This window comes from Taudactylus pleione, unplaced genomic scaffold (genome assembly GCF_031769625.1).
Source record: "Taudactylus pleione unplaced genomic scaffold, aTauple2 ptg000179l, whole genome shotgun sequence".
NCBI classification, from domain to species: Eukaryota; Metazoa; Chordata; class Amphibia; order Anura; family Myobatrachidae; genus Taudactylus; species Taudactylus pleione.
In genome coordinates this window covers 24,349,724-24,372,500 of record NW_028284581.1, presented here as the reverse complement: position 1 = coordinate 24,372,500, position 22,777 = coordinate 24,349,724, and the positions used below count along the sequence as shown (strand labels likewise).

General features: G+C 42.5%; 1 protein-coding gene across 1 annotated transcript in view; it reads left to right on the top strand.

Moving 5' to 3' along the window:
- The window catches only part of ZNF407 (zinc finger protein 407), a 626,800-nt gene that overhangs the window by 460,879 nt on the left and 143,144 nt on the right, over positions 1 to 22,777 (top strand). Inside the window, exon 8 of the mRNA XM_088475920.1 lies at positions 17,694 to 17,872. Coding sequence (XP_088332046.1) covers positions 17,694 to 17,872 — 179 coding nt within the window. The remainder of the gene's footprint in view (positions 1 to 17,693; positions 17,873 to 22,777) is intronic.

The following is a 22,777-nucleotide window of genomic DNA, read 5'->3' as shown; positions in this document are numbered from 1 at the left end:
AAAAATACAAGCCTAAATTTAAGAAACAATCTACAATGTCGGGCTCTATAGGTGCCCACACACATACCGATCTGCCCACGATCAGCCGATGTGTACGATTTGTGTACGATTTCCCTTGAAACTCTCCCCGGCAGCTCTGCACACGATCTCCACACGATCTGCACACGATTTGGTGTCCAATCTTCAAACGATCTCTCCTGCAGTCAGACTTTTTACAGTGCATCGCGTCCTAGATTGTCAGATCTGCCCTACTGCACGGCAGATCTGAAGATGCGATGTGCGACCAGCGGGGACGTGCATCGCATCATGATCGTGAGTGAGGACTCACGATTTCCTCATGATTTGGCCATATTTTACACGATCTGTCGTTCCAATGTGCCGGAATCGGCCAGATCGTGTAAAATATCGCTATGTGTGTGGGCACCTTATGGCTCAGATCTGTGATCAAATGTATCTAAAAGCTGACACAATTTGGCATATAAGTATCCAATAGAGAGTCTATGGAAAACTGATTCGTCGAATAGACTGCTGCAGTATTTAAAAGTTCCTCAGTATGGTTAAATGGAAACTGTTATAAAGTCTCTTACCGCTTGTTATGCAGAAATAGCAATGAGTAGCATTGAGCCGAGTAGGTGGTAAGTCCCAAAGGGTGCTGGTTCCACTGATTGTTGTTATTATCTGTCGGAGGGATATAATTCTTTGCAGCAAACGACAGGTGTGGTTCCAAAGCTAAGCAATCCACAATGGTAGACTGGGTCCCCGGCTAAAAGTAATTCAGATTCCAAGTGTCTGTGTGTAGTCGTGTCATGCTGGGAGATCTCACACCAGCAGTAATGCTCCCTTATACTCTGTGGAATACTGAGGAACTTTTAAATTCTGCAGCAGTCCATGTAGTATGAAAATTATGGTACTTTTACCAGAGAACCCACCTACTCAAGCAATGACCCTTCATCAGAGGCATATCTATAATGGGTGCAGGGTGTGCTGTGCACATGGGCCCCTGGGTCCAGGAGGGCCCGCACCGCACAACCTGCACCTACATTATCCAAACCTTACCTCTCCGAGGTCCTGCAACGGGTGTCTCAGCGCTGCTCAAAGTGGCCATTTTTCCGTCGTTTTGACGAATACGCAGTGAGGATATCGCCAGGAAAATGGCAGCCGCGCCATTTCCCCAGCAATCTGTGCATGCACAGTAGACTCTGGGCACACTCTAGTACCCAGAGTCTACTGATGCTGTGATGACCTGCCGCGTCAGTCGGCTGCCGGGTAGAGAGGAGGGGGCCTCGGACGGGAAATGCACAGTGGCTCCATCCTCTCTTAAGACACCCCTGCCCCTTAAGTTGTACATAAGTGTCTCATAATCACTGGTATACTAAACATGCCTTTCTCTAGCTAATGCAGTCTGCAGCATGGACATTATAAGACTTGGGAGCACTAGTGTGCAGCGGGCCATCTCTAAACATGCGGTGGGTCCCCCGATATCTCCAGCAGCTCCATATTTCCGGTGATCTATTGGCAAAAGGTGGCACATGGAGTTGAAGAGAGCAAAGATTCAGGGCCTGATTCAGAGATGGACGGTAATGGAAACGCAACTGCATACTCTCATGGATCACAGTTGATAAAATATGCTCATTGCCTTCTAAAGCATACCCAAGCATAGGGACACCCACTGCTACCTTCTCATATCCGTACGATGGCGTGCAATAGCATAAACATTGGTACCATCGACGCACAGCAGGCAGTCACGCAGCATGTAAGTCAAGTCTTACCAGCCGCAAACACTGCAGCTCTCCTGACACGCAGAGAGGTATCATGCATAGGAGGACACAATGACTAGTTTATGCACGCCCATGAAATGGTGTTTGAATGGTCAGACACACCATCATTTTGCTATCCAAATCTGGCTTATTTGTTTGCAAAGGCCCTAAATGGTTGTGTGTCCTGATTGCAGAAATATTGGTGCCTGGGGCAAGAAAGAAAAAAACCCCAAGCCCTCAGTTGTAATCAAATGAACTTAAAATAGAAATTCTTTATGCCCCACTTCAGACTTGCGCCTTGGGCATCTGTACCTCCCGCACTGCCCTAGTTATTGCCCTGCCTGATTGTGTCCTTGGCTGTTTTCAGGTCATTGTCTTTGGCTGAACCGCATTTTTTTTCTGTCTTATATGAGATCTAAAAGTACCAACATCTGAAAAGTCCCAGCAACTGTTGAGCATCTTTCACATCTTGTAGGTGTATTGTTTTTATCAATGTACTCCAAAATACTATAGTTGTGAAATGTTACCAGATTCTGACCATATAACACCCATTAATTTCACAGTTGGGCAAGGCCCATCTCATTGGTCCTGTTTATGCATTCCTAATGTACAAAATGGTGCAAAGTAAATTATTTTCAATTTGTTCTTTAGTACTAGTAAACATAATGTCCTAAATATAGTAAAATGCTGTTGATATTAAATCCAACAGAGCCAAGTCATTGACCACTGATCTAAGACATACGGTGGAAGGGTGGAGATATGCTTGAGGTACCACAGGTAGCATCTATTGCTGTCTTTAATAGGTGAATGCAAACTGGTCCCAAGATCCCATTTCAGTTTTTGGATAGAAAAAATCATTAGCAAAATCCACTACTGCATCATACTTTCCAGCTTCTTGTGTAAAATTCTCCACCAAAGTTAAGATATCCAGCACTGCCGTAACAAGAAAGACATAACTTTGAGACCACAATCATCAGAGCCGTAACTAGACTTTTTGGTGCCCTGTGCCAGAAAGAGCATTGCTCCCCTCCCACCCCCACACACGATTTTCAAATAGGGACATAAGACGCGCATCCGAAAAAGGGCCATAGCCTCATGGGGATGGGCCAGGGAATAGATAGGGGAGGCCAGGAGATGCTGGGGATAAAAGAAGAGGAAGCAAAGTGAGAATGATAATAAACAGAAAATTGACAGGTCCCAACAGCGCCCCCTGCCCTGCGGTGCCCTGTGCCATGGCACAGGTCGCACTACCCTAGTTACGGCCCTGACAATCATCTACTTTCTTTGCAGAAAGAACCTGAGCAATCACACTTACACTTGGGCAAGTTCCTGAATAGATTCTAAACTCTTTTTGCCCTTCAGGAATGGGGTACTGTTTAAGGTTTACTAGCATGATGGATGGAAGTATATATACTGGGTCCATCCATTTCAACAATAGTAAGTCACTGAATAAAATGTCTACACCAAATATGTAGCCATTATCACTCTGTATGTGCCAGTGTGTGATGTCCACCTGCTTCTCCACTTCTTTTGTTTAAAAAAAGGTATGATTTTGTACACGTTACTCTAGACTATAATCATGAAGAAGGTCCTCACTACCTCAGTTCTGTCTCTCTCATGTCTCCATCTTTCCTGTCACCATCATATGCCCTTGTTCTATTTGTTTGTATGTATGGTTTGTTTTGTATGATTTTTGTTTGCTGACTGTCTGGTGCTGCAGTGATTTTCTTGCCTTACAAATGCCAGTGATACGTTGAGGTTGTCCTGTCCTTGCTAAAGCAAAGATACCAATAAATAGTATGGTGGCTCCCCAACTCTAGAGGGATTAACTTGCTTTGGGGACTCACCTATTTCCATGCGTTAATCAGTTCTAAACATTATTTATTTATTACCAGTTATTTATATAGCGCACACATATTCCGCAGCGCTTTATAGAGCATATTTGTCCATTCACATCAGTCCCTGCCCCAGTGGAGCTTTACACTCTATATTCCCTAACACATGCTCACACACACACACACACTAGGGTTAATTTTTTATTTTTGGGGGGGAACCAGTTAACCTACCAGTATATTTTTGGAGTGTGGGAGGAAACCGGAGCACCCGGAAAAAACCCACGCAAGCACAGGGAGAATATACAAGCTCCACACAGTTAGGGCCATAGTGGGAATTGAACCTATGACCTCAGTGCTGTGAGGCAGAAATGCTAACCATTACACCATCTGTGCTGCCCGAACATTCTAGTACTGGCTTGCATGAAAATAGACATTGGTGGAGCTGTTGGCTAGAGTTAATCAACCTTATTAACCTTCTTGGGTCTGGTGTCTTCTGCCTCATTTGTTTCCATATCACTGACAGCTTGTCTTTGGGAATTCCATCAATCTTTTCTTTCAGTACACCACATTGCAATAAATCAAGAAACATTTGCTTTCTAGTGAAATTATTTTTTCTTTTACAGCAATATTCTTTGATGTTTACTTGTCTTATAATTCACCAAGCGGACGTATGTATCTGTGTAGCCAGAGACATGCCACTAAATATAATGAACAGAGGAGCTTTGTAATGTGCATGAGCCTGTTTTAATGGCTTTGATTTACAAGGTGCTACAAACCAAGACATATCAGGAATTAACCATTATATTTATATTGTGGCAAGATCAGGGAAAAGGCCTTCACACATGCTGCGATTTGCATAAAATCCGATGTCGTTTTGCAATTTCCCTTGAAATCCAGAACAATCTATATTGTGCCTACACATGGAACGATTGTACAAATGACCAAACCATATAGATGGCTCGTTAATGATTGCAAATCGTTAACTATATATTGTTTGCAGCAAACAACCTCATGATGCATCTGTTGGAATTTAAATAATGGGAGGGCTTAACTAGGCGGTATATAGAGCAGGCGCCATTTTAGGTCTGTGCACTTTTGCTTTGTGACTAGTGAGGCTTGATGTATACCTGCTGAACGCTGTACATTGCTATTGTGCTCTTTGTTTTTGGCTTGCCTTGAACAGTGTGTTTAGCCTGAATTGTATTCTGTGGTGATGGATTCCTATCGCTATAAGCTTCTGCTAGCCTATGGCTATGTGAAGCTGAAAGGTGATGGAGCTGAGGAAAGGAGGAGGATGAGGTCCTGCTGGACGAAGGAGTGGATGATGAGGAGGGAGACTCATTCCCACATGCTGCTGCTCATGGAGATTAGGGAGAACTACCAGGACGATTACCACAACTACCTGCGCATGGATGACGCCACCTTCCAGGAGTTGCTGCGGCTGGTGACCCCCTATATCCAGAGGCAGAACACTAATATGCGGAGGGCCATCCCTGCTGAGGAGAGGCTCATTGCTGCCCTGAAGTTCCTGGCTACAGGAAGGTCCTTTGAAGACCTGAAGTTTGGGACCCTCATTTCCCCCCAGGCTTTGGGCGTCATCATTCCAGACACCTGCAAAGTCTTTGTGAATGTCTAGAAGTACCACTACTTTAACAAAATGTAGAAAAAACAACCAATATGGCTCTATATTTGCAACATAGCAACCTTTATGGCTGCATATTTGAAATGTGACTACCAACATGGCTGCATTTTCTTAGTGTTAACAAACATGGCATAAATTGTTAATATAAAACCTGCATTATCAACAAGTTTTAGCTCTCCCAATAGTTATGCTGCTCTATGGTATACGGTGGGTCGGACGGCGGATTGAATAGGCCAAGAAACATGGCGCAAGTACAGATTGTGGCCCCGGCTTCCAACAATCTGTCCTTACGTCATATATTTAGTGACCGTGCCCAATTTGCGTCGTCACCACCGTATACCATAGAGTAGCTAACTTGTTCATATTTTTAAATTAACATTTCAAAAATTAAAAAATTGAGGTGGCTCCTCGTCCTCTTCCAGCATGGCTCTGAACAAAAACTCTGAGGATGTGAAGGGCTAAGTGGGTTGGGGAGTACGGTAAGTGGGTTGGAGAGTAGCCTGCGATGGGGTTGGACCCATGAGTGTAGTGGGCTTGGTAGGTGGCTGGCAGGTTTGAATGTGATGTGGAAGGCCCAATCTTCTGAACTGGCTGTACAGTTGGCTGGGGCAGAGGCTCATCAGTAAGCCTTGTCGTACTGGCCAATTGTTTCATTTTACCCTTAATCACTGTTTCATATATGATGCTTTCAGCATGGATCTGCTGTTCCGGATCCATAGCATGGATCAAACTGGCGATATGGGTGCCCAGATTATGAAACAGAACAGGCGGTTTTTGGAGAGCCTCCTCCACCTGCTTCATTAGTCCAGATGAAGACTGATTGGTTGGGGCCTTGCGCCTATATCATCACTTGGTAGGAGGCTGACTGGATTCTCCCTAGTTTTCGGTGATGGTAGCCATTTGGGGGTAGTGCTTAGGTCCAGGTCAAGTGTACCAGACTGTTGGAGGGGAGACATTTTTTTCATAAATAACATGTTATGATATGTTTTTTTTCTAATTTTATTCTAGTTTCCCTCAGCAATGGATTGCCACGGTGGAGGAGTGCCAATCCATTGCTAAGGAATTCGATCAGAGATGGAACTTTCCCAACTCTGGCGGAGCGATTGATGGAAAACATATCCGTATTATCCCACCTGCCCACAGCGGATCGCATTATTACAATTACAAGGGGTTTTTCAGTATAGTACTGATGGCGGTGGTGAACACCAACTATGAGTTTATATTTGTTGATGTAGGGAAAAATGGCCGTACTTCTGACGGATGATCCTTTAACAATACCCTTTTCTATGAGAGACTTACCTCCAAATGCCTGAATTTGCCAACTGCAGGTACAGTGGAAACGAAGCATGGCCTTAACTTTGTGTTTGTCGCTGACGAGGCATTTGCTCTAAATGAACACTTTATGAAGCCATGCTCGCAAAGGGGCCTGACTAAAGAAAAGCGCATCTATAACTACAGGCTATCCAGGTACGGCAGATTGTTGAAAACGCCTTCGGCATTCTGAGCAACCGGTTCAGAATATTCCATACGGCAATAAATCTGCGTGTAGACAAAATTGATTCGGTCGTCTTGGCATGCTATGTCCTACACAATTTTCTGAGAAATAAAACAACCAGCCAACAGAGGACATCAAGCACAGCTATGCCAGATACCCGGACCAGCCAGAGGAGACAGTTCAAATGCCCTCTGTGGTGCGGGCTAAAGAGGTCAGTGATCAATAGCTGGCCTATTTTAATGGAGTTGGGGCAGTGCCATGGCAGGAGTACTGTCTCCAATGAACAAAGGTGGACAATTTGGGACTGTGAAATAAACTTTATTAACAAACATTTGATTTGCTGTGTATGCACTGTGTCTGTACCTACCACATCAAGAGACGACAATCCTCCCACTTCCTCTGTGTCCTCTTCCAGCTCTCCTGGCACATTCTCAACCATTAGACACTGAGAAGCTCTTTGTGGTTCTTGGTTGCGAATGAGCCGGAGCAGGTCAAAGTACCATAAATTGCTCTTGTAGACATCACCAGCCCCTGCTCCTGAAGCCCGCGAGTCCTGTTGTTTCTTTGATGTACACTGTGCATAGATTTAAAATTTTAGCCTTCACCCAGAGTATACAACTCTGATCACCTGAGCATATGCAGTACTAATAATCTGTGAGTATACAACTCTGATCACCTGAGCATGTGCAGTACTCAGGGTGTGGAGGAAGGACCCTATTGGTCAGAAATGCGTTGGTGGTGAAGGGGGACTCTCCATCTGTATGGACTCATTTTAGCTATTTTTCCATCAGCTAGGACTATTCAAATCTTACTCATTCTGGGTGAGGAGGATAAGTTAGTCTTGTGAGACCATTCTGTGTTTGGAAGACCCATCTTTTTGGGACTATGTTTTAAATGACTGTAAATACGTTTGGAATAAATACTCATTTATGAAAATTATCTGGAACTCTCGATGTTTCCACTCATGATGGCGTCATAATCGGTGCATGGATCTACTGAAACAAAAAGATTCCTTTTGAAGAACATCTATACCTGTACCCAGGGGAGTCTATCCCCAAGGGGGAGATATATCATTGCATCGCCGTGTGTCTACCATTGCATATAAGAATATGAAGGTGTGAAAATATGAACAATACCTTTCAGTGAATGCATTTCACCTTTATTAGGTGAGTTCAAGGTCATTCCAGGTTGCCTAATGTTGAGAACGCAGATATTGAGAACTAATTAGCAAACTTGTGTCTTTGCTTCTTTCTTCCCCCAAGGGGGTAGATCTCCAGTGCCTGAGTCTAGAGGAGATAGATATATTCCATTCAAGGGACAGCGCCTATTGGACCACTTATTCTTTCTATTTGTCAATCACACTATGCCCAAGTCCACGCTGCAACCACCGTCGATAATAAAACTTGGCGCCTTGTGAAATACCCATGCAAAGTATACAGAAATCGCTCAACTACTCAAACATCAACATTGCATCCACCTCTGAATCAGGCCCCAAATTCAGATATTCGCTTGTGTGTAAAGTTGGTTAAGGGCGGTGCAATGCTGCTGCACTGTCCTTATCCATATGCTTGGCTTCATAGCTGCCATCATTATCAGCATACAGTTGCTCCAGTTCTACCTTTGGTACAAGAGATCCATCTGAGATCAGAAGCACATCTCTGCATAGCCCTCAATTCCATCTACATAACCAAACCTAGCCTTACAACCCAGTTACACCTATTTATCTGCAATTGGTGATGTGACTGTGTTGCGTATACTCAGCTGTGGAGCATAATCCTTCCACAAAACAGACTTGTGTGCATCTCTACATCAGGCCCTTAATGATCACCAACAGATTAGTAGTACTACTCTGTAAACCTATACAATTGGAAACTCTAATTGACTTGGAATAATGTCTCCAGTTAGTGAAATGGTATTGTTGGATGTTTAACAGATTAAGGATGGGAAATAATAATATGCCAGGGCTGTCGGTTTGATGAAATTATAAAAATCTGCATTTGCAAATACCTATTCAGAGTTGGAACAGTGGAACTTAATACTGTAGTTTACATTTTCTATCAGCAAAACAGAGTAGTCAGAAGAAAACCTTTACTATGACCTCATCACAAAAGTCAGTCAGGGAGATGTATCAAGCCTTGGAGAGAGATAAGAGGGAAGTTGCCCAAAACTTCTTTCATTTATTTAGCAAAATCTATGAAATTAAGCTGATTGGTTGCTACGCCCAACTTGTCCACTTTACCTCTTTCCACGGCTTGATACATCTTCTGAGTGTCTGAAGTATTGTGAAACAATATTTAGGTAGCTGGAAAGATCAGCTTGTCATCCATTAAGTATGGGGTGAATTTACTTGGTACTGCGATCTAATGACAGGGTGCTCAAGCTGTTAACGTAAAACAGCAAATCCAGTAAATAGTATTTGTGTATTAAAATGTATTGTCATGTTTACATTTGTTTTCTGCAGACGTTATGTTCATTTTTATTTAGATTCATGAAACATGCAGTTTGGGATGCATTTGCATTCCAGTGTATGTTGTATGTGAATCAGTACACCAAACGCCGAAACGTACACATTTACATCAGCTAGGTATTTAGGATTTGTGTATGTATGCATTAGGCATTTTCTTACGTAGGGGCTCACATCAGCCCCAAGTGGGATAAACCCTAATTTTATTGTAATTAAAAGATTCTAAATAATTTAAGCATATTTGAATAGATCTCGTTAATAAGTTTGCAGTTATTAATGTGAATGTGTATATACACTTTTACATGTCCCAAATTAATTAAAAATCAAGTTAATTTTATAAGGTTTAACTTGTTTTTAATAACCATCATTTTCTAAAGCATTCATTTAATGAGGAAATAATGATTATATCATATTTTACTGGTGATTTGCAAAATATGACTACACCAAGTTTTGTGGTGCATAGTTCCTAAATTGCTCACGAAAGTCCATTTATACTGAAATAAACTGAGATCCAGATAACTGCAGAATGACACAAATATTTAAAATGCACCCATGTAATTTAGACTATTTTATCGGATGATTTTTACCTAGAGAACAATACTTCAGACATTGCTCTTGGAGGTTGCCAGTTCTTAAAACTTTTATAAGGTTATTTGACCTAGAAAAATGACCACTTTTTTTTTTCTTCTACAGTGAACAAGTCATTAGACACATATTTAAATATTCAAAAAATAGTGATTAGCCCAGGCTAATAACAACAAGAGATTCCTTCATGGGGCATTCTTTTAATGCTAGTATGTAGTCAATATTAAAGGATTAAGGGGTCTATTCATCATTACATAATTAATTATTAATGGTGATAATTATGTTTTGAACTCGCTGCAAGTTCAAACAACCATTTAGAGGCATTATAAAGGCTGGAAAATTCAAGCTTCACAATGAGTGCTGCTAAATGACCCAAAAAAGGAGATCACTAACTCCTATAACTGGTAACAATATAAAACAGTGGCTCAGTTGCTCTCAAATGGATTACACCTGAATCATAAACATACAGCAATCCACAGGTTCACCAATTTGGTTCAGTCTCATATATCATGTCTTTTTGATGCCAGTTCAAAAGTCTTCATCAACAACAATTAATCTGTGTTGTTCCTTTGATTATTCATCAGTTCCCAAACTCAGCACATAGGGAAATAAGATGAAATCATATATAGTGAAGTACCACTTGAATTCAAACAAATGCCATAACATCACATGTCCACAATTAGTGGGATTAATCTGCGTGCCAGAGATAAGGGTGTAATCAGTACACCAGCATGCGTATAATAAACAGGTTTCAATCCGAATTTAAAACCTGTAATAGCACCATGCGGATCATCCGTCCAGATGTTCTCCTCTGGTCTATCAGCTCTCACCTTCCACCAATGTGCTTCAACTGCTTGAGTCTTTTTCAAGGTGTGTCTCTACCTGGTGGATTCAAACCCTTATATCCCCCCTCCCTTCTTGTCATTGGTTAATGATCAGGAAGTGGAGGACGTACATTCAAAAGTCACTTAAGCCATAATATAAACATAACCTCTTGTTACGGGCACATTATATTAATATGTTGTCCATAAGTAAGTGGTTTTTATCTTTCATCTGCCCCAAAACTAAAATATTCTGAGTGACTAAATGTCACCCCAGCTCCAAGCTCAACCTTTGGGCTGTGGAGCAGGGACATGGGTCTTGCGCTGGATCCACCTGTCATCGAGGGGACCGCCACGGGTAAAGGGAGGCATCAGGACATGCCTCCCGCTCATTTCGGACAGGAAGTGCCAGGAGCCCACAAAGGGGGGTCCTCCATCCTTGCTGACTTCCAGGGTGTACAGCGTCCTACAGACACCCGGAGAGATGGAGTGGAGACTGCTGCTACCTGCCGCTCGTGTGGTACAATGAGCAGACGGGAGTGTAAGAGCTGTGGATGCGGCCGAGGATGCACCGTCTTCGGCTCTGTGTTGTCTCTGCTGTACAGGTTGTGGAGAGTGGAGGTGACAGATTGTCTCATGAGAGTAGTGTGCACTTTTGTATATAGTGTGCTGTTCAGCTGCCTGGCCCCACAAAGTGTGCGGAGTGTCATGGGGAGCTGCTGTCCCACCAGTACATAGGCTCCTCACAGTACCAAGCACATCCTTTCCAGGACTGATAGCAGCAAAGTTTCTGCAAATGCTGGAGCCGCTCCCAGTGTGTGGGGAGTGATTGTGTGATATGTGTGGTAAAGAGGCTGCAGGGTGACGCTGCCACGGCACAACCTCCTCCTGCTGTGATGTCACTCCACGCACCAACACTGAGTGACTGACTGATGTATTTATTTTTTAAATAAGACAACCCCTTATATTATTAAGCAGAGAAGATAATTACAGTTTATTACAAGTTTATGGTATGGGGGGATGTAAGGGGGGGGATGCAGATTTGTGGCAACTCTGTACAGGTCAAAATGACTGGATGTATCTTTTGTTATGTTTTTTGTGCTTGTGATTTTTGTTTAATACTATTGTATTTTATGTATGTGAGAGCTGTTGTACAGTATAATACTACTGTATTTTATGTATGTGAGAGCTGTTGTATAATACTACTGTATTTTATGTATGTGAGAGCTGTTGCACAGTAAAATATTACTGTATTTTATGTATGTGACAGCTGTTGTATAATACTGCTGTATTTTATGTATATGACAGCTGTTGTATAATTCTACTGTATTTTATGTGAGAGCTGTTGTACAGTATAATACTACTGTATTTTATGTATGTGACAGTTGTTGTATAATACTGCTGTATTTTATGTATGTGAGAGCTGTTGTATAATTCTACTGTATTTTATGTATGTGAGAGCTGTTGTACAGTATAATACTACTGTATTTTATGTATGTGACAGCAGTTGTATAATTCTACTGTATTTTATGTATGTGAGAGCTGTTGTATAATACTGTATTTTATGTATGTGGCAGCAGTTGTATAATTCTACTGTATTTTATGTATGTGAGAGCTGTTGTATAATACTGTATTTTATGCATGTGAGAGCTGTTGTATAATACTACTGTATTTTATGTGAGAGCTGTTGTACAGTATAATACTACTGTATTTTATGTATGTGACAGCTGTTGTATAATACTACTGTATTTTATGTGAGAGCTGTTGTACAGTATAATACTACTGTATTTTATGTATGTGACAGCTGTTGTATAATACTGCTGTATTTTATGTATGTGAGAGCTGTTGTATAATTCTACTGTATTTTATGTATGTGAGAGCTGTTGTATAATACTACTGTATGTTATGTATGTGAGAGCTGTTGTATAATACTACTGTATTTATGTATGTGAGAGCTGTTGTATAATACTACTGTATTTTATGTATGTGAGAGCTGTTGTATAATACTACTGTATGTTATGTATGTGAGAGCTGTTGTATAATACTACTGTATTTATGTATGTGAGAGCTGTTGTATAATACTACTGTATTTTATGTATGTGAGAGCTGTTGGGAAAACGCAATCAGTGCGCCTGTGTGCAGCATAGCGCCTGTGAGCCTTATCAGTGGTGGACTCTATGTATGCGCGGTGGCAATTTCTTAAGGATTTACATCTACAAAAATATCTTTAATGCCAGCGATACCATAAGTAAGTGTGATTGCCATTGTACAGTTAGGAGATTTTGCAGTAACAAAAATAAATTGTTTAACTGCACAAACATCGGCATAGCGTCCACCTATGAATCAGGCCCATTGACGCTGGTAGATCACCGCTAGGTAAGTGAACAAAAAATAGATTCCAGGTCACAAAAGTCCGGCCACCCATGCGGTATAGAGTAAGAAACCTTGGAATACGAAACTGCAGCAGGCTTTGTTGACCATTTTATGTATGTTATATCTTATTGCACTGATCACTCAATTTATGTCTTATTTAATTAAAGAGTATTTTGAACAAAAAAACAAAATCATGGTTGTGCCCAGCAGATGATCAGATATGCTGACATACAGTAGTCGCATTATGCCGCAATTGGATTTTTGTGACATGCTTTTTCTATGGGTTGTCGTAATAAATGTGATATCTGATTTCATATCAGTCATATAGTCTCAGCATGTAATATTTAGCATTTACAAAATAACACACATTCTACAGGTCTTTCCTGGTTCTGAGTAGCTTTCGAATACAAACAAATCAATTATATTGATTATTAAGGAATCCCATATATTTCAGACTGTCTATAGGAGAAAATTACAACAATTTCCCTTAATCTTTAAGGAGTCACTAACATGTACTTTAACAGTGTACAGTAGCCAACCACCATTCACCATAAGTGGAAAGCAGGCTGACAACAGCTATGCTGAATGATGGTTGGCTACTGTACACTGTTTAAGTAAGTTGGAGCTGACAGGACATTTAGGCAAGTTCCAGCATGAGCTGCCAGAAGGCTCCGGCTGTTTAGTTTTGTGTGGTCATTTAGTATAACCTGCTATATTTCTCTTTACCTCTGTCCACAGCACAATATGCCAGTAATGTACCCCCTGCTCTTTACTCTTCCTGACAAATAATAAGAGAGCTGGTCTGGTATTGACTGCACCTAATCACACAAGGGGGACATTAGTCTTCAGTGATCTATAGACCTGCTATTGCCAACTGTTATTTCTCAATTCATCCTGAGTGGGACATGTGATTTTACCCTGTTCATTTCTGTCTTGTGTGTTCACAGACTGTTCAGTGTGTGCGTCCACTATATGATGTGTGTAAGGTTTGATGTAGATCTAAAGTATGGCATATAATTTAGTAAAATGTATCAGTATCAGGTAGCTGAATTTGTGGTGCAGCAAGATTAAGACCAATACATATTACATAGCCCTTTCTTCTACCTTCCCAGAATGTCCGGTATATTCCCGGATTATTGGGAGACCTACCCGACTCCTGATTGGGCAAGCAAAGCTCCTGCACTTTAGCACATCCAATCCCCCTCCTGCCATCTCACCACATCGTGTTCCAGGTCACAAATAATTTGTAAATGTAAAATTAACTAAACTATTAGTGTATGTTGCTGGTCATTCACTTAAAATTTCCATCCCACAACAGTTTGTGTGTGCACATGCTCTTCAATTTCCCTAATTGTGTTTCCAGTGTGTTTTTGAGTATGAATAAAATAATTCAGACAGTATTTTACAGAACAGTTTTCAAGTTTGCTGGTACCTGTATGTTTCCTGTGTTGTTTCCTGCTTTTCATACTTGTGTAATCTCCCAGACTTCCCTTGTGATTTGGGTGTGGTTTGAGAAAAAAAAATCATGGCTCCACTTCTCCTGTGTAATTCCACAAATCATGGCAATGATTAGCGGGGGCGCCGAGAGGAGGGAGACGGGTACCCAGCAGGGTCTCAGGTCCATCACTCAACCCCTTCCATCTTAGTACTGTCAGCGGCAGCAGCAGTGCCCAACACACTGCTGTGTGCTGGGCTGCAGTGAGTACAGGAAGCCTGCTGCTGCCTCTGAGCACAGCAGCAGTCTCCATGCCTGCACCTGAAGGAGGGGGGAGAGTGATCGCACTATTCTGCAATGGGGGCGTGGCCAGACTATCTATGTCATTCTCTCGCCCTCATGGAAAAATGACGGGAATCACGCATATTTGACTAGGGGGAGGGCCCTAATGACGCAATTTTCACAGAATCACATCATTAGGCCCCACCACCTACTCACGGACCCACCAATCCCCGAGAAAATTCTCACCATTCTGGCCACTTCACTTGGAAGTGATTAGATTGCGGGAGAAGTGCCTACTCTTCCAGGTGTGCGGGGGGTTACTTTAAAAATCTGGAGCCTCCCGCAGGTCCCCGGAGGGTAGGCAAGTATGCATTAGGCCATGCCCTCCTTACCAGTACATGGGCCCAGCCAGGCTCTCTACATCCTTGCCAGAATGGTGCAAATTACTTCACTATGTTTTCTGCAATTGCCTCCGGACGCTCTCTTCCATGGTCTTCCATGGAAGTCATACATGCTGTCAAGTATGTTTCCATTTAATTTTATAATTTTACTTTTTATAGTCATCTCTATGTAGCGCACCTTTTCTTTTTGTGTGTTGGAGGCTTACAGAACAACTAGTATGTAATTTGATTATAAACTGTAGTGACAATATACAATTAATTTCTATTTTTGTCAGTGTGAAATATAATAACTGGATGATTCATACTTGCCTACTTCTTCATTCTCCTCCCCGGGAGAGGAGGCAGATTACCACTTTGAGGGCTGGGCTGGAGTCTATGTGATTCACATTATTTTAGCCCTGTCACCTGCCTATGAGCCATCGATTCCGAGTATTATCTCCCCATCTGGCCCACTTCACTAGGAACTGGTAGGGATGCGTGAGATTCGCCCACTATTCCGGGGGTGGTTGGACTACCTGGAAATTGTGAGTCTTCCGCAGAGTAGGTAAGTATGGGGTGATTGGTATTATTCTACCTTTTAATAATTGTACAGTGCTGCATAACGATACTGCCAGGTCGGCAGAGAGAGAGCATGGTAGTCCAGTAAGTAGGCGGTTCAGGGGGGCATGGTGGCAGAATCGCGTTATTGTGGCTTCACCCCCCGCTATACAGTGGCGAGAACACAGACATTGTATAGCAAGGGAGCGGGGCAACGATTACGCCATTCTCCGCGAATCACATCATCTGCCCCCCGGACTGCCCACTTGTGCTCTATAAGTGGGTGGCCATGGGGGGGGGGTTGCGAGCAGGTGGAGTGGGGGTCACAGGGGTTGGTGGCAATGAAGGGAAGTGCAGGAGACTTGCCTATTTTTTTGGGTGGCCGGGATCGCCACCCGTTTTTCGGGAGCCACCATTCCGGGAGTGTAGGCAACTATGTGCATAACTTGTTTTTTAATGAAAACTATCAAGTATAATACATATCTAACATATTTATTTGAATCTGTGTAAAAAGGGCTCTGATGTGAGTCACCGCGGCTTTTATCATGTTCAGTTCTTTGGTGCTTCACTGTGAGTGTCTTTTCACTGCATCTGTGATGCAACTAATATGCAACATGTACAGGAAAAATACAGTGCGTTAATCCTCTCGGAGTGTCTCTATCACACCAGGCGTCTATAAGCTGTATGGACAGCCAGTAATAAATATATAAATATATATATATATATATATGTATATATATATAAGAGATGGGGGAGAGGAAAATGCGCCTAATTAAGTACCAGATATTTTCTTGGAGTATAGTCGGTGGATATATTCCAATTTAGGTGTTCCAGTGTTTCAGAGAGTGAACCAATGCAAAATATGTATATTAAAATCCAGTGATGTACCTGTGATGTTTATGGCCAGTTGATATATTACCCTCTTCCTAGAGGATATTACTATAATTGAAATAACTAATTAAAAAATCCTAATAGAGTTATTAAAAAGGTAAATACATTTATTGGAATATATGGGAGAAAGGGGTATATTCAGTTAGGAATCCACAAAAAAAAAAAGGGGAGGATACATTACAAAAAGGATTAAAAATAAGGAGAGGAGTATAATATGCAGAATAAATTATATAATATCTAAAAAGCACAAGTGGGCAGTCCGGGGGGCGTTTTTAGTCCATGTATTGATGGGTGGAGGAGGTACCAACGCGTTTCGTCTTTCTTAGACTTCTTCAAGGGGAACAGGAGGACACCCACCAATACATGGACTAAAAACGGACTACTATATTGAGTGACTGCACTACCTAGCACTTTATTGTGCCATTTTTACAGTCTTAGGCATTTTTTTAGATATTATGTAATTTATTACACTATTAGGCGCATCGTCCTCTCTTCCATTTCTCAGATTTACTTAGCTGTCTTGTTCAAACCAGCACCCTAAGGAGAAAGCTGCCATCTCTTATACAGGGAGAAGTGTGTTGTTTTCCATGAACTTTTTCTAAATGGACACATTTGAATACTATTTGGATATCTAAAGTATCAGGAAGCGCCAGGTGCCTAGACTATCGTTTCTTTTATTTATATATATATATATATATATATATATATATATATAATATGGTGAGAGACACCTGTCATAATATAGTGATTGTTTTTTTCTAAATGTTTTGTCTTCTTTGCATCGCGGTTGCTCACAGTGTACCGGGGACACTACATTAGTACTTTTGTCACAAAATAATTAGTTTAAAGTCATAGTTTGAGCAAAATGACACATGCATGGAACACTAAATTGTAAAGTACTAAACTAAACCTTGGGAGCACCACCAAACCAGTGCCAATTCACAAAGAGGTCTGTACGTTGGTTCTATTTATTTATTTTTGTTATCTCTCTCGCTAGTGTAGACTCATTAACCCTTTACGGCATAATGATTCATAGCGGGAGGCGTGGCAAAATCTGTCACTGTGACTATTCATAACTGTTTTTATATAAATTAATATGTCATTTAAGTTTAGTGGTTAAGTTTTGTGGTCCTTTAGGTTGAAACATAGTAATATGAGATATTTTATTACATTAGGTCGAACTGTGCTGAAAACGTTCGTAAACATATTTTGCACACTGGCAAGCACGATGGAGTGAAGATGTACAACTGTCCTAAGTGTAGTTATGGAACGAATGCCCCAATGGAATTTCGAAATCATCTGAAAGAACAACATTTGGACATTGAGAACCCAGACTTGGCATATCTTCATGCTGGTAAGACGACAATAGTTATGAACTGTCATTTACTTATATACTTCCATTATTAAGTTCCAGAGAATAAAGGTAATTTACAGTTTATATGTGTTCTTGTCCTGGAAATTAACTTGATTCTTTTAAAACAAAAACTCTTCCTATACATTTATTAGGGCAGACCTGCACATTGCCCACACACACAAAACGGAAACATGCAATAAAGAAGACAGACACGGTTTCCCCTCACTATTAAGTTGAGCCATAAATGAGAACAGGATTTAGGAGACCTATGTGCAAGTTGAATGTAATTAATAGGGTGGTACTAGAATGGTTGCATGTTTGTAATGATATTTACATTCTTTTTACACACGAACCTGCAAATTTAGTCACGTCTATCTTCTAGAGTTGGGAGAGCACTCTGACGTGCACTTGTCATCCCCAGTCACCCAGAAGATAATGTTGGGAGTTATGCTAATGATAATACTGTGACATAGATTCTATAAGTACAGTATTAAGTAGTTATGTAAAATATGACATCACCAGACATCAGTAATTATTAGAAACACTGTTAAAAAAATAATAATTTGGAATGATGATACTAAAGGCCTAGATGTAAGCAATATTGATTTTAAAATCAACTCGTTGTCTGCATCTCTACAAAGTAGCCTTCAATAACATACAATAAGCTTTCAACCTGCTGTAGATATATGTAGATATATTTTTTTTACTTGATTCTCTGAAATATCTTCTTTGTACATTTATTTGATTGCAGGGCCGTAACTAGGGTAGTGCGACCAGTATCATGCCACAGGGCACCGCAGGGCAGGGGGTGATGTTTGGGCCTGTAAATTTTTCTGTTCATTATCATTCTCACTTGTAGCCTCCTCTTATTTTATCCCCAGCATCTCCTGGTCTCTGGCCCTTTCCCATGAGGCCATGGCCCTTTTTCAGGTGCACTATCTTATGTTCCTATTTACAAAAACAGAGGGGGGGGGAGGGGTGTGGGAGGCCAATGCTCCCTCTGGCACAGAGCACCAGAAAGTCTAATTACGGGTCTGCTTGATCATTCAGGACTAGTATGTTTATCTTAACTTATTTTTATTACCACATTTTCCTGTCCTACTTGGACATTTATGTTTGATCTATAATTGTTGTAATAAAAACCTTTAAGATTAAAAGAGGTCTGTTGAGCGGAACCAAATAGTCCTCTGAGATTTAGGACTTTTAGAACTAAAGGGATCTATAAACAAATGAATAGAACTGCCATTACCTTTATGTAATAGACCACAGGTTCTCTAACTCGGTCCTCAGGACCCCAAACAGTGCATGTTTTCCAGGTCTCCTCACAGAATAACAAGTGGAGTAATTAGCTCCACCTGAGGATTTTTTAAAATGTGTCAGTGAGTGATGAATACACCCGTGCACCTGCTGGGTGACCTGGAAAACATGAACTGTGTGGTGTCCTGAGGACCGAATTTGAGAACCACTGCAATAGACACAATACCATTATAGGGTAAGTTTTATAAATCTATTATTATGTACAGTATGCAACCTGGCTTTGTCCTAAAAAAAAAAATGACAGCTTTAAAACTCATGAAAAATATCACTGAAAAAAAATGCACATTTTCAAACACTGACCCAGTTACTTGGGCCCTTTGTCTTTGTCCATTTGCAAGCTTTAATGGAGGAGCTTTTGCACTATATAGGGCCCTATTTATTACATCCCGCATTTTTAATGTGGGTATAATGTGATGATATAAAGTCACAAAGTATAAATTAATATTTTTACTCAAATTTAACAAAAAATCTTGCTGGTACAGTACATAGGCTCCAATAAGAGCTTATCCCGATGAAGATCTAGAAGCAGCGATAACTAACGCTGTCATTATGCTTCCGGTTTCAGACGCGGTCGGGTTCCGCATGCGTCAGTGGTGTCCGGCGCTTCGGATCCCTCTCTGATAAAATTTGCGTAACAATAGCCCATAGGCCACTGTAGATGAAAATGGCATTAGCTCCCGGGGACAAGCTACCTATTTGCACCAGGAGCGTGTAATAAATGGGAAGTTTCCCCAACGATAGATGCTCATGTGACAAGATTAATCAGGAGCGCTACGTTGCCCATTCCTGCAGCATCGTCTTTAAAAGTGGTTACAGACGGAAAACTGGATAATCACTTGAAATCAATGTTTTCACTATCTGGAGCTATTACTAGGCCAGCTACGGCTGTAGCTTGGGTGGCCAAGGCTATGGAGGAGTGGATGAAATCTCTGGAGGATATTATAGTTGATCCAACCAGAGAGCAGCAGTCCCTTCTCGGCCAGATACGGGAAGCAGCTATGTACTGTATATGCGGAAAGCGGGAATTGACGCAGGTATCCTGGCTTCTAGGGTGTCGGCTAACTCGATTGCAGCCCGAAGAACCCTTTGGCTAAAGACCTGAAAGGCGGATGCAGGGTCTAAGAAGGCTCTGGAATCTTTGCCGTTTGCAGGGAAGGTACTGTTTGGGCCATGATTGGATGACATAATGAGTTCTTTGGCAACACCAAAGTCTGCTGAATTGCCATCTACGTCTACCTCTAGGAGGCAGTCGTCATCTCAGTCCTTTCGTCCACAGGGTAGGACAAAGAAACAGTTCTCTGCCAGACAGATTCAGTTCCACAGGAAACCGCAGCCCAAGAAATCTTGGTCAACTAAACGTCCGGCTTCCAAGCCTACTGTCTGATGGGGCAGGCCTCCCCAGGAGGATGTTAGGGTTGGAGGCCGACTTTTACAGTTCTCCCAGGCCTGGCAGCAGACAACTACAGATGCCTGGGTGTGAGAGCTGGTCTCTCAGGGTTATGCCATCACATTTCTAAGGCATCCCCCTCAGAGGTTTTTTGCAGACCCGGTAAATAGCTTTGGCCTACCGGGAGTCTATTGGGGCACTCCTAAGATCAGGAGTCATAGTCCCCGTTCCTGTGATGCAACAGGGAAGGGGTATCATTCAAATTTATTTTTGATTCAAAAACCCAATGGGTCACACCGCCCTATCCTGAATCTGAAGTCTCTCAATAGATTCATCAAGGTGCCCAATTCCGTATGGAAACTCTACGGTCAATTATGCTGGAGACTTCATGGTTTCACTGGACATACAAGATGCATATATGCATGTCCCGATTGCAAGATCCCACCAGGCCTTTCTCAGGTTTGCGGTAGATCAGCAACATTTCAGGCTCTACACTTTGGTCTGGCCACAGCCCCACGGGTATTCACTAAGATAATGGCAGTCATGACGGCTCATCTCAGAAAACAAGGAGTCAGAATACTGCCTTATCTAGACGACCTCCTGATATTGGCACAATCTCAGGAGATGTTACAATGTCATCTACGGACGACCATTGTCTGTCTACAGGAACACGTCTAGGTAATCAATTGTAAATTGTATTTTCTATCTCCAACTCAGCAGATGGTGTACTTGGGGGCGCTTCTAGACTCCCTGGGACAGAGGATTCTTCTACCAGAGGACAGGATTGTAGCACTACAGTCTCGTGTGCACAATCTACTTTGCAAGCAAACAGTGTCGGTTCACTTGGCAATGCAGATACTGGGCTCCATGGTAGCCACATTCAACATGGTGGCTTATGCCCAGTTCCACTCCAGGTCCCTACAGCTGTGGATCCTGGCCCAGTGGGATGGTCAGTATCATCGGATAAAGCATCAGATGATTCACATCTCACCAGAGATGTGTCTCTCCCTTGCTTGGTGGCTGGAGACGACTCATTTAGACAAGGGTCGTCCGTTATGGATCCCAGAATGGGTACTCCTCACCACGGACACAAGTCTGTGAGGATGGGGAGCAGCAGGGCTGCCATCAGAAATGATGGGGCCCGGGACTGCCAAGATAGGCAGGGCCCCTCCCCCCTCACAACCCCAGACACTTACCTTAGTTACCACACTCTTATTCTTATTCCGTTCTAACTGCTCCCCAGTCCTCACATGCCGTGTCTCCTCTTATTCAGTGACGCGGTGTGACGTTATGACAGCCCTCCCTGAGCAGACGGTATCTTCAGTCGGTATTCACTATTCATGTAGGAAATCCCATTGTCCGGAAGACGCCTGTTTGTGTAGGAATATAATTAATGTCATTATCATACAACACAGGTTCAACCAGACTCGCCACCTGTGTCCCTCCTGCCCATGTGAGGTGTCACTCCTGCCTCCTGCTCCATGTGTCACTCCTGCCTCCTGCTCCATGTCCCATCTATCCCGTTGTCATTCCAGCTACATACCCCATGTCATCTGCAGCTTCCTGCTCCCTATGTCACCTCCAGATCCCTGTAACATTCCAAGTTCCTGCCCCGTCTCCCCTCCAGTACCTTGCGTCATTCCAGCCTCCTGCCCTGTGTCACCTCCAGATCCCTGCACCATTCTAACTTCCAGCCCCATGTTTCCTGCAGCCTCCTACTCCCTATGTCACCTCCAGCAACATTCCAGCTTCTCGCCCTGTGTCTCTTTCAGCCTCCTGCTCCCTGTGTCACCTCGCGTCTCCTGCCCCATATCCCTTCTAGCCTCCTGTATCTCTCCTGCCCCCTGCCCAGTGTCGCCTCCAGTTCTGTTTCAATTCCAGCTCACTGTGGCATTCAAGCCTACTACTCCGTACCATTCTAGTCTCCTGATCCCTGTGTCACCGTCTGTCCCATGTCACCTGAGCTTCCTGCCTTATGGCACTCCAGCCTCCTGCCCCTTGTCTTTCAAGTCACCTGCCTCCTTGTATATCCAGCCTCCTGCCCCATCTCTCAAGCCTCCTTCCCCCGTATTTCAAGCCACCTTCCCCCTTGCATATCCAGTCACCTGCCCCTTGCACATCCAGCCTCCTGTCCCCTTGTACATCCAGCCTCCTGCCCCCTTGTACATCCAGCCACCTGCCCCCTTGTACATCCAGCCACC